The sequence below is a fragment of the Microcaecilia unicolor genome, chromosome 3 (assembly GCF_901765095.1).
Source record: "Microcaecilia unicolor chromosome 3, aMicUni1.1, whole genome shotgun sequence".
Taxonomy (NCBI): Eukaryota; Metazoa; Chordata; class Amphibia; order Gymnophiona; family Siphonopidae; genus Microcaecilia; species Microcaecilia unicolor.
In genome coordinates, this window is record NC_044033.1 from 4,284,347 (window position 1) to 4,297,700 (window position 13,354).

General features: G+C 44.4%; 1 protein-coding gene across 2 annotated transcripts in view; it reads left to right on the top strand.

The window, feature by feature from the left end:
* The window catches only part of EPHX1 (epoxide hydrolase 1), a 52,318-nt gene extending 48,230 nt beyond the window's left edge, over positions 1-4,088 (top strand). For both annotated transcript variants that reach the window (XM_030195713.1, XM_030195714.1), the window contains 2 exons: positions 393-518; positions 3,466-4,088. In XM_030195713.1, coding sequence (XP_030051573.1) covers positions 393-518; positions 3,466-3,667 — 328 coding nt within the window. In that variant the 3' untranslated portion in view covers positions 3,668-4,088. The remainder of the gene's footprint in view (positions 1-392; positions 519-3,465) is intronic.
* The last annotated feature ends 9,266 nt before the right edge of the window (positions 4,089-13,354 follow it).

The window sequence follows — 13,354 nt, forward strand, 5'->3', positions numbered from 1 at the left end:
ACAATCTCAGCTCTGGTTAAATCACTGCTATATGTAATACTACTACTACTACTTAACATTTCTAGAGCGCTACTAGGGTTACGCAGCGCTGTACAATTTAACAAAGAGAGACAGTCTCTGCTCAAAGAGCTTACAATCTAATAGACAAGTGAACGGTCGGTCCGATTGGGGCAGTCTGGATGATGTAATTCTTCCCAGGTACGTCTGGTTTTTATTGAGAGTCTGCCCTGAGCTGTAAAAGGTACACGTGGGGTACAAGAAATGTGATGTAATTGTTATTTCTGACCATCTCAGATCTCGGACGTGTAGGCATTTGACCGTGTAAAAGGTAGGTAAATCTGTAGGTTTTCGCCAGTCACAGAAACCTAATAAATTTGTGTTTTCCTTCTTAGGAAATTCTCCTTGGATGACCTTCTGACCAATGTCATGATCTATTGGGTGTCGGGCTGCATTACCTCCTCTGTGAGGTTCTACAAGGAGAACCTGGGTCAAGGGATCGGTGGGAGCCAGCACGACAAGTGAGGCCTTTGATATTTGGCTGTTTTTCATTCTGTCCCTCCTCTGACTGAGCAGTAATATAAGTAACTAGTAAAAAAGGCCCGTTTTGTTATGAAATGAAACGGGCGCTAGCAAGGCAATCCCCCACCCTCCCTCGCTGTCTCGCTATGTCCCCTCCGAGTTCCAGACCCCCCTCCCACCCGCCCTCCCAGTTCAAAGCCTTCCTCCCTCCCAGCTCAAGTCCTCCCTTCCTCCCAGTTCAAGGCCTCCCTCCCTCCCTCCCTCCTTGAACTGGGAGGGAGGGAGGGAGGGAGGGAGGCCGGCCTCCCTCCCTCCCAGTTCAAGGCCCCCTCACGCCTCTCCCACCAAGTTCTAGACTCCCCCCTCCCTCCAATTTCAACATCCCCCCTCCCACATTACGGACCCCTGGACCCCCCTGCCGCGACCCCCTCGACCCCCCCTTCCCGATGAAAACACTCCCCCGCTGCCGTCGCGTACCTGTGCTGACTTGGGGACCCCAACCCCCGAAAACTGAAGTTCTGTTTTCGTCTGTGCCGGCGTGTTGCTTGCTGAATGATCATATGTTGAAGTTTTTCTGCGTGCGTCTGATGTCAGACGCACGCACAGAAACTTGAACAGCTGATCATTCATGAAGCAACGCCCCAGCGCAGCCGAGAAGAGAACTTCAGCTGTTGGGGGTTGGGGTCCCCCGTCAGCACAGTTACGCGACGGCGGCGGGGGAGTGTTTTCATCTGAAAGGGGGGGGGGGTCGAGGGGTCTGTAACGTGGGGGGGGGGGGGTGTTGAAATCGGAGGGAGGACAGAGTCTTGAACTCGGCAGGAGGGGCACACACATGATGGTGCCTAGCAAACTACAGGAGCCACGGTCCCAGGCAGGACAGAACGTTGGTGGTGAGAATTATATATAGAGAGAGGGGCTTTGCAGGCAAAAGTTTGCATTTTGTTTCATTCAGAGTTTTTAAAATGTATTTTTTTCTTTGGGTGATGGTGAACCTATCGAGCAGCTGTAATGGACACTATTAGCAATTCTATTAAAAACTGAAATTGTGGGGTTCTTTGCTGTCATTTTCGGTTAAAAAGACTATGGGACAACATGAGATGTGTTATTTCCTGTCTCTTTTCAATCGAACGCACATCCCTAAAGACGACTTCCCTATGAGGAAAGGCTAAAGCGGCTAGGGCTCTTCAGCTTGGAGAAAAGGTGGATGAGGGGAGATATGATAGAGGTCTATAAAATAATGAGTGGAGTTGAATGGGTACATGTGAAGCGTCTGTTCACACTTTCCAAAAATACTAGGACTAGGGGGCATGCGATGAAGCTACAATGTAGTAAATTTAAAACGCATCAGATAAACGTTTTCTTCACTCAACATGTAATTAAACTCTGGAATTAGTTGCCAGAGAATGTGGTAAAGGCAGTTAGCTTAGCGGAGTTTAAAAAAGGTTTGGACGGCTTCCTAAAGGAAAAGTCCATAGACCGTTATTAAATGGACTTGGGGACAATCCACTATTCCTGGGATAAGCAGTATAAAATGTTTTGTACATTTTTGGGATCTTGCCAGGTATTTGTGACCTGGATTGGCCACTGTTGGAAACAGGATGCTGGGCTTGATGGACCTTTGATATTTCCCAGTATGGCAATACTTATGTACTTATGAGCTGTGGGAAAATCCTGGAACATCTTAGCTTGGATGCAGTTAACGAGAAAAGAACTAGGATCCCAAAGGAAGGGGAAAATTTGTGGGCCTGATTTAAAAGGTTTAGCTGGGAGGAGAGTCTGCTGCCGGGTTAAACTGTGCCGAGATACCAGTGCCACTACAAATGTCCTCTGACCGCCTCTGCACTGTCTGGGCAGTTCCACAGCAGTCTAAGGGGCCAATCTAGGCAGAGCCAGGATTTAAGCAAGCACCGGCTTAAATAGCAGAGTTAAGCTTGCCCAGTTTAGCTATGCAGGTGCAATGCTGAATATTGACTGGACCCACATAACTCCTGGGTCTCGCTGTTCACTCAGACATTCAATGCCAGTGCCTGTTGATCTGACAGCAGTAGTGAGCATTTTAAAATCCAGCTAGTTTAAATACAAGGCTGGCTTCTTTATTCTTGTAGACAGTGTTTTATGTATTTCTTAAGGTTTCCTGATGCCTTCAGCCTTATCTACACTCAGCCACAGGGCTTGCCTTGGTGGAACAGAGCTGCTGTTGCATCTCGGGATATGTTTTCTGCGGGGCTCCAGGTTATTGGTCTTTTAAAAAACTGTAGTCTTGTAGAAACACCTCTTGCAATACAATGAGCTTGACCCTGCCATGCTAGGAAGAAGCGTAAGCGTTGGGTCAGTGGTAGCAACAGAGAGGTGGTGGTTGGCAGCTTTTGCCACTGGTAACAATAATATAATCTTGTGGTTTAAGTTAAGCCAGCATTTTTTGTGTCTTAAACAGCTTAACTATCACTGCTCTCCATCCAGGTCAGCGAAACCATCTTTGCTTCGTTTTGGCACTCTGGGCTGATTCTGTAACTGGGTGCCAGATGCAACACACTGAGCGCTAATGTTGTAGCGACATCTTGGTGATGAGAGTCCATTATAGAAACTCGCATTAGTCTGTGTTTATCCGCCTACTTAAGCCGTGTGCATAGCGGGCGTAGAAGCACTTAAATGCGGCAGTGATGTGCATAGCGTACAGCGTTCCCTAAGCTGCCTATTAGACACTCCTATGGCCCTTCTGTACCCCTCCCCCTACATTACACACTAGACTTTGAATTAGGAGGTAAATGTCTGAGTATTTTTTTTTTCTTTGGTTGACCCTTTTTCATTTACATCTTGAGGGAAAGAGAGGGCACAATGTAAGGGAACGTCCTCCTCTGGAGCTCAGTTAAGTCATAGCATCGCAGCCTGTTCTCTGTCATCCTACATCCATCATCCCCCCACTAATGCTCTCTCTTCCTGTTACAGAGTACCCGTGAAAGTGCCCACAGGAGTTGCCTCATTCCCCAGCGAGCTCATGCATTGTCCGCTCTCCTGGGCCAAGGGTCAATACACGAACATCGTGTCCTTCAAATTCATGCCACGCGGGGGGCATTTTGCGGCTTTGGAAGAGCCGGCACTGCTAGCAGACCACATCCGCCAGTTTACGAGGAAGCTGGAGCAGAAGTGAAGGCCAAGTGGAGGAAGCTGAAGAGCCACACGCGTGTACGAATGCTTGGCTTTCAGACCGTGAGCACTGTTCAAACACTGCGTTAGTAAATGATGCAGTAGCAGTAAATAGCGTTAAGCTATTGCCCCTTTCAAGCATTAAATAGGGGGTTTGATAAAATTAAAATAGGTATTAGTATTTGTGAAAGTTTATTTCAAGAAGACAAAAGGGGCCTCAGATTATGAAGGGGGAGTGGGAGGGCAGATGAAACATTGTGCTTAGGGGGTGCAAGCGTTAATGATGCATCGCTGTGAGCTAAGCCTGAAATAAGATTCGTACATATGGAGAACACCTTGAGCAGTTGTGTGAATTAATGCAGGGCAGAAGTATATGTGAATAGAAATGGGTCATTATAATAAAATATGGTTAATCTCGTACTGACCTTTCATGTCCTTGCTGGAGTCCACCTAACCTTTTGCAGTAGGAGCCAAAACCTACAGCTGTCTTGCTTTATAAATTGTGGCTGATAAAGGAGAGTGAAAGAGCTGATCTCACATTTGGAAGAATTTCTTTACTGTGTGAGTGGTAGACGGCTGTTCTTGTGGATGAAAATGTATGATCTTGCGGGAGGTGGAAACCATGGGCCACCCAGAGAAATTGTACCTGCCATGATAGTTCTCTAACACAGGGCATCACAGTCGAAGCACTGCATATGTAAGTAGGGTCATGCATTTGTTATATCACCTTTCTGTGGAACAAACAAGGCAGTTTACATAGTAACATAGTTGATGACAGCAGAAAAAGACCTGCACGGTCCACCCAGTCTGCCCAACAAGATAAACTCACATGTGCCATTTTTTGTGTATACCTTACCTTGATTTGTACCTGTCCTTTTCAGGGCACAGACCGTATAAGTCTGTCAAGCACTATCCCCGCCTCCCAACCACCAGTCCCGCCTCCCACCACCGGCTCTGGCACAGACCGTATAAGTCTGCCCAGCACTATCCCCGCCTCCCAACCACCAGTCCCGCCTCCCACCACTGGCTCTGGCACAGACCGTATAAGTCTGCCCAGCACTATCCCCCCTCCCAAGCACCAGGCCCAGCACTAACCCCGCCTCCCAAGCACCAGCCCCGCCTCCCACCACCGGCTCTGGCACAGACCGTATAAGTCTGCCCAGCACTATCCCCGCCTCCCAAGCACCAGCCCCGCCTCCCACCACCGGCTCTGGCACAGACCGTATAAGTCTGCCCAGCATTATCCCCGCCTCCCAAGCACCAGGCCCAGCACTATCCCCGCCTCCCAACCACCAGCCCCGCCTCCCACCACCGGCTCTGGCACCCAATCTTGGCTAAGCTCCTGAGGATCCATTCCTTCTGAACAGGATTCCTTTATGTTTATCCCACGCATATATTATAAAATTTATAAAATACTCTGGTTTAACGAAGAACTAAAAATTCTAAAAACGCAAACTAGAAAATTAGAACAAAACTGGAAAAAACCCAAAAAAGAACAATCACTAAAGGCCTGGAAAGAAAGTCAAACAAAACACAAATATAAAATAAGACAATCCAAAAGAAACTTCTACAGAGAACAAATAGGCACAAATTACAAAGAGACAAAGAAATTATACAAACTAATAACACCAAAACAGTAACTACACCGAATGCAAACCTCCCACATGCAGACAATCTTGCCAAATACTTTGAAGAAAAAATTACCAATCTACGCAAGAAATCTGCATCAGGGAAATATTATTCCAGAAACCTTCATAAACGAACTAGATCCGAACCCAAGGGAATACCCGGCAGACCGTATTTGGAATAACTTCACTCATCTAAGCACCGAAATAATAGCTCAGAAAATTCTCCTCCGCCAACTGCTCCAACTATATAATGAACCCCCCCCCCCCAATCAATACGTCACAGAACTCACAGACCACCTCTATTGTCTATTCAAAAGAAGCCTATTCCCACAGGACAGAGGAAATATCTACTAATTCCATCCCGACACCCAAAAAAAGTAGGACACCTTGAATTATAGACTGATAGTATTCATACCCTTAACAACCAAATTGACAGAAGGCATAGTCGCCAAACAACTAACAATACCTCACTGATTTCAACATACTGCACGAATCTCTATCTGGCTTCAGACCTCAGCACAGTACAGAAACAATACTAACCACACTCATGACCAGATTCAAGCAGGAAATAGCAAGAGGTAAAAACATCCTCCTACTCCAATTTGACCTATCAAGTGCATTCAATATGGTTGAACACCACATACTACTGAGAATCCTCGACAAGATAGGAATGATAGGAAAAGTACTCTCCTGGATCAAGGGATTTCTGGCATCCAGAACATACCAAGTCAAATCAAACTCAGATATTTCTCCACCTTGGAAAGCGGAATGTGGAGTACCACGAGGATCACCGCTCTCACCTATATTATTCAACCTAATGATAACACCACTGGCTAAAGCTCTATCCAAACAAGGCCTCAATCCATTTCTCTATGAAGATGACATCACCATCTATATTCCCTTCAAACAGAACCCCACAGAAAGCACCAAGGAAATAATAAACAGTATGACCATCATGGAATCCTGGGCATCGGCATTCAAGTTAAAACTCAATAGAAATAAAACCCAATGTCTCATTCTCTCATCCCAATACAATAATGTCCCCTCCCTCGACAATTAATGCACAGGGTTCATCCCTCCCAATCTCAGAATCTTAGGAATAACAATTGACCGCAACCTAACGCTAGAAAGCCAAGCTAAGAACATGACCAAGAAAAGGTTCCACACTATGTGGAAGCTCAAACATATAATTTTATATGTTTGAGCTTCCACATATTGTGGAATGAATCCCTGGGAAAGTAAGGTTTTAACCTTACTTTCCCAGGGATTCATTCCACAACATGATCCAAACTATGGTGCTAACCCATGTAGACTACTATTTACGTAGGCTGCAAAGATCAAATCGTAAGAAAACTACAGCCAGCACAAAACACGGCTGGAAAGAGGGGGGAGGCAGCAGACAGGATAGGATGAGAGATGGGATAGGAAGATGAGTGTGGAGGAAAAGGAACAGGTGGAGGAAATACTGAGCTACAAGATTGGAGGGAGGGAGAGGGAAGGGAAATAATGGAAATGGCAGAACCATGTGGGAGATGCCAAGAAGGTGGCAAGATGAGTGAGAGGAGGATAGTAAATACAGAGGTAGAAATGTAGTAATGAAAATTGGAAGGGGAATAGCAGGCTGGGGAAGGAGTGAGATGGGGAAACGGAACAGCTAGGGAATGAGAGAAGAATATGGAAAGTTAATAGGTAGCTGAAAAGTTTAAAAGAAGAAGGGTGAGAAAGAAGATGAAATTTGAGTGAATAGAGGCTGAAAAGAAAAAGAGAAAGGAAAGATCAATATGTTAGAGACAGGTGTAGTGAAGGAATCGAACAAGACTAGAGAGAGAAGAAAAGACAACTGAACAAAAACCACAAGGAAGAGAATTAGTAGAAGACAGACGGAGAAACTGGGATCAACATGATGGAAAAATAAAATGTCCAGATAACAAAGGTGGAAAAAAGTGTTTTATTTTGAATTTATTAACAGGACCAGTGGCGTAGCCAAGGGTGGGCTTGGGTGGGCCCAGGCCCACCCACTTTGGGTTCAGGCCCACCCAGTAGCAGCATACCTATGATGTGGCTGGCAGGGATCCCCAAGCCCCACCAGCCGAAAACTCCCAACGTGTCCCTTCTGCATACCTTGTAAGTAGCAGATCTTCGCCTACAGTGACATACATACTGCTCGCACCGGCCCCACAGCCTTCCCTCTGATGTATTTCTGCCTAGGCGGAAACAGGAAGCTGCATCAGAGGGAAGGGTGTGGGGCCAACATGAGCAGTGTGTATTAGTTGCTGCTCGCTGCTGGTGAAAATCTGCTATTTAAAAGGTATACGGGAGAGGGGGGATGTTTGAGAGACCATATGGCATGTAGGCGAAAGAAGGAGAGACCAAATCACCTGTGGGACGGGGCAAGGTTCTTCTGCCCACCCATCTTGGGCCCAGGCCCACCCAAAATTGGGTGTCTGGCTATGCCCCTGAACAGGACTAAGTTAATTTTGGGATATATGTCTCATAGATGTCTTTGTATTGTGTTCAGTGCTATAGCCAGGCTGGGGGGGGGGGGGGGGGGGTGGCAGCAGGGCAGGGCTGAATGCAAAAGTGGATGGGCACCAATTTTCCCCATGCCCCTCTCCCCCTATCTGAATGTAAAATATAAATACCTGAGCTGGCACGGATCTCCAGGTGAAGACTTCCTGTTCCTTTGCTGCTGACCCACCCTTGTGAATGCTTGGTTTTTCTGCATGCATGGCGGGGGGGGGGGGGGGGGGGGGAACAGTGACAGAGCAGCTTGAGGACACAGCCGCCAGCTAAAAAGCTTGGAGAGCTGTGGCAGCCGGACCAGAGGAGTTGGTCTTCAGCTGGCACAGCTTGGGGGATCCCTGCCAGCCACGGTAAGGGTGATGGCAAATTTTGGGGGGTTGTCCTTGGCTATGCCACCAGTTGTATTCAATACAAAAGGAAGTGCATTTCTGTTTTTATTTCTTCAGTTTTGACGTTCTTGCCAAGTTATTGGAGTTCCTAGTTGAATTTTGGTGTTCATATTTCTGATCCCTTGTTCTGTATTTAGGAAAAAGAATAAGTGTAAGAAAACAGGCAATGACCCCAAACCATATAAATGCAGAACTGTTCACCATAATCCTCTCCATCCGTCCCAGTCGAGAACACATTTGCATCGACTGTCCTCAGTGGACCTCGCAGCAGCTGAGTGCGGATGCTGCAAGGTTGGTTTTCAGCACTGATGCCCAAGAGTGCCTGGCGCTCCCAGTATCTGCAGTATGGTGCAAGGTCACTAATAGTGATTTCAGACATGCCCGAGCTACTCCAGGCCAATTAAAATGTTTCTTCCCAGATCGACCACCAGTCACGCCAAATACCATAATCCTGCTTGCAGGCCGTTTTCCAGAAACGCCTTTTTAGAAGGCCACTTTACCTGCAAGAATGAACTTGTAAAATAACACAAGCTCCCTCTGCTTATTCCCCACAGGCAATTACAGATCTGTAACAGTAGGCAGGGAGCCTGTGTTTATACTATTTTTCAAGTTCATTCTTGCATTTAAAGGGCCTGTTTATACTATTACATTCTGAACGTTTGTACATAACTTTCAAATCCTATTTCCATTCTTGTTTATATTCTTAACTAAATCTTGCCTTGTTGTTATTGTCAGTAATGTGTGATTTTGAGTTTATCGGGATATCTTGGGGGGGGGGGGGGGTTTATCTTTATTCCCGTGTTCAGATTAGTTCTACACATCTCTGTCCCACCACACCTGCTGGTGAATTACTGGTACAACCTCCATAAGCACCTCCCTCTACACACCTCTAATGTTGATATGGTCCTCCCAAGGACTATCCCTAACCACAACTTCTCCAAAGTAAATCATGAGACGTGATGCTCACCAATGAGCTTTCTCTGGAGTAGCCCTCACACTCTGGACTACACTTCTTGAAAGGCTTCACACATTAATGCAAGACTCTCTCCTCTACTGCAGGAAGCAGGTGAAACCTTCATGGCAGAAGCAACTATCTTGTCACACATGTAACTGAAGCAAAACGTCTTATCCTACTCTAGCCGAGATCATTTCCATGCACCTTTTCTGACTCCTCATGCAATTTTCCTTAAGTTAGTCCCCTTGTTTTCTGTTCTTGTCTGTCTTTATGTTCCACCTCCATTTACAGCCTGTGCTATCAATTAAGATTCTTTAATGTATATTGTGTTGACATTGTAAGTAGCATACTATGCTATAATATATAATATTTTTTATAACTGCGGTAAGTCTTATGCAACTTTGCATGGCTTGACGCTTTGGGGTCACACTCAGACCAAGTGAAAATACTGAAGATCACTCTTTAATATATTTTCTTTCATTACATACCTTGATTTATAGAAGAGTTTAGCTTGGTTTGGTTTTGTCTTTTACTCTTCAAAACAATTATTTTGGGGTGATTAAATTTGCACATGACACAAAACTATTTAAAGTTGTCAAAACACATGCAGACTGTAAAGATTGTAGGATGACCTTAGGAAACTAGAAGACTGGGCATCCAAATGGCAGATGAAATATAATGTGGACAAATGCAAAGTGATGCACATTGTGAAGAATAACCCGAATCATTGTTACCTGATGCTAGGGTCCACCTTAGGAGTCAGCAACCAAGAAAAAGATCTAGGAGTCACTCTAGACAATATACTGAAATCTTCTTCCCAGTGTGCAGCAGAGGCCAAAAAAGTAAACAGGATGCTAGGAATTATTAGGAAAGGGATGCAAAATAAGACCAAAAATGTTATAATAACGCTGTGTCACTCCATGGTGCGACTTCACATTGAGTATTGCATTCAATTCCGGTTGCTGTATCTCAAGATATAGCAGAATTAGAAAAGGTTCCAAGAACAACCACCACAATGATAAAGAGGATGGAACTCGTCCCATATGAGGAAAGGCTAAAGAGGTTAGGACTCCAGTTTGGAAAACAGATGACTGAGGGGAGATATGATTGAGGTCTACAACATCCTGAGTGGTGTAGAACATGTAGAAGTGAATTGATATTTCACTCCTTCGAAAAGTACAAAGACTAGGGGACACTCAATGAAATTACATGGAAATACTTTAAAAACAAATAGGAATGAATATTTTTTCACTCAATGGTTAAGCTCTGGAACTCATTGCCAGAGGATATGGTAACAGCGGTTAGCATATTTGGGCTTAAAAAGGTTTGGACAGGTTCCTGGAGATAGACATGCTATTGAGACCACCATGGGGAAGCCACTGCTAGCCCTGGGAGTGGTAGCATGGAATGGTGCTACTATTTGGGTTTCTGCCAGTTACTTGTGACCTGGATTGGCCATAGTTGGAAACAGGATACTGGACTAGATCGACCATTGATCTGACCCAGTATGGCTATTCTTGTGTTTTATGTTTTCTACAATGATTCTGTTAAATGCCATAAGATGATTATGGGGGTTTACATTGAATCTTTTCTTTTTTTTCCCCCCAAATGTTTTATTTTTATGGTTTAATGTAAATTGCATCTAATTGATGGGAGGTTACCTTTTGTAATATTGGGAGTTGGAATGCAATTTTGTAATGAAGATATTTTCTGTAATAAAAGATGGACTGGGTGTAAGTGTTCTTGATGTCTAGGCTACACAGCTGGTCCTCCATCTTTAAGGACCGTAAAATGAAAAGAGTATTCATCTTGAATTTTTCCTTGTGAAGAGAAAGGTTGGAAGGAGATCAAGGCTGGGATGTAGACCTCTAGTTTTCTTCAGAAATACCTGGAGCAGAAGCCCAGATTCCTTTCGTGTGGGGAGACTCACTCAATGGCATCGGACTGAAGGAGATGCTATATTCTAAGAGTTTGGTAGAGATGATTCAGGTGTAAGGGCCAATCTGGAAGGCTAGGTGATGAAGCTGAATCAATGGCCTATTTTGACTATACTTAGAAGCCAGGAATCTGTAGTGATCATCTCACAGGATGGAAGGAAGATGTGAACCCAATCCTCCCCCCCCCCCCCCCAGGAAGCGGTACATAGTGTGCAGGTGTTCTGGGTGCAACAGCTTTGAGGAGGTGTAGGCTGCTTCAATTAGGGCCTCTTGTCATGGCTTGACAAAAAAACCCCAAACAGTTCACTGCCTCTGCTGTGGTTGTTTTAGATAACGCATCATATGACAGTAGTAAAATCTTCTACAGTACTGATTGAAAATGGTGAGCCTTGAGCACAATGGCAGGAAAAGAGAGTGAAGCACTAATCATTTATAATGTCCACTGTGTCTTTCACTTTATCACCAAATTATGAATCCCAATTTGTAATCGCTGTAGCTAATCCTGAAGTTTTGAAGAGGTCATATGCTTTGCATATGAGTACCACACATTCATTTCTGCTCATATGGCAGCTAGGCAAGTTTGAGCCTGGGTGAAAAAGCTTGTACTTGTTGAAAGACTACGGCATGGATTGGACCATATAAAGCTGGTGAGCTGCTCTGTAAGCAGAAAGCATGGCCCCTAGGAATACCATCTTGCCACTTTGCTCTAACAGATATGGACCTTTACCTGGTGCAGTATTGGAAAAGTTCCCCCACTTTTTGGCTTCTTTCGTATCCACTTCAACCAAAACAGAGACGTGAGAAAGGCAGACTTTGCTGAAACGTGGAGCTGCTTGGACCTCATATTTCACATCCATCTTTTGGAGACAGGTTGCACAGTAAGTAGAACTGCAATTGTAGCTTTTGGGAACTTTTGAGCTTCAGGAGGCCAAAACCATCTCTCACTTTTTGTTGCAGTGGAAACGTTACCACCATTGCCACCTGCAGCACAAATCTAGGGGTTAAAAGATGTCCTTGTGGGATCAGAAGGGATTCTTGTGGAATATTCTTCTGCATCCTGGATACTCTAGTGGATTAAAGAACTCATCTACTCCAGGAAGCATGGATCCTGGCAAAGAGAATGGCAATAACTATGCTGGCTCCAGCTGACTTGGAAGAAATCATACTATAGAGTCCTGAGAACATGTGTTCTATGCATTAGAGTAACACCTGTTTAATGAGGTGGTGTTCCACTGTGATGCTGTCACTTTTAGTACATCTCTGCAATACCCCTTTCACAAATTTATTAAACATCTTTTGCAGCATTGAATGTGGCTTACAAATTTCTGCAAAACTGGAAGATGTAACATAGTAGATGATAGCACAGAAAGACCTGTATGGTCCATCCAGTCTACCCAACACGATAAACTCATATGTGCTACTGTATATGTATACCTGACCTTGATTTGTATCTGCCATATTCAGGGCACACACCGTACCCCTCCCAACCACCAGTGCAATTTGATAAACTGAAGAGTAGCAAATTGCCTGGACCAGATGGTATACGTTCCAAAGCACTGATAGAACTGAAAAATTAATTTGCAGAGCTTTTGTTAGTAATATGTAATTTATCTTTAAAATCAAGCATGGTATTGGAAGATTGGAGGGTGGCCAATGTAATGCAAAATTTTTAAAAAGGGTTCCAGAGGTGATCCGGGACATTATAGACTGGTGAGCCTGATCTGATGTTGGTGCAGGGCGAAATGGTAGAGACTATTATAAAGAACAAAAGAATGGATTAATGAGACAAAGGCAACATGGATTTAGTCAAGCAAAATCTTGCCTCACCTGTAAGATACTGAGTATAAGTTAAAGTGCTGGTTTTCATGTTTCAAGGGCTACATGGCATCTTTCCTTTTCTTTCAATACAAATTCAGATGTCAGGTCATTGAGAACATGTAATGATAAGAAATCAAAAGTACCTGATACAGTGGGTTATAAATAAAGTATTATTATTACATATTCATTATGCAGAAACAACAAAATATGTATTTTCTGTGGCGGGTCCATTATTATGGAATTCCCTTCGAGGTCTGTTGTGGTATTATATTTCTTTGAAGCAGTTTAAGAAAGATCTAAAGACATTTTTTTTTCTCCAGGCTTTTAACGTATGATAATGTGTGGTTTGAACAGTGCAGGGGAAGTTGTCAGGATATGCTTGTTCTGTATTGGATGTTTTTATTTGTTTTTATTGTGAGTGTTTTTGCTATAAGCTGCAGG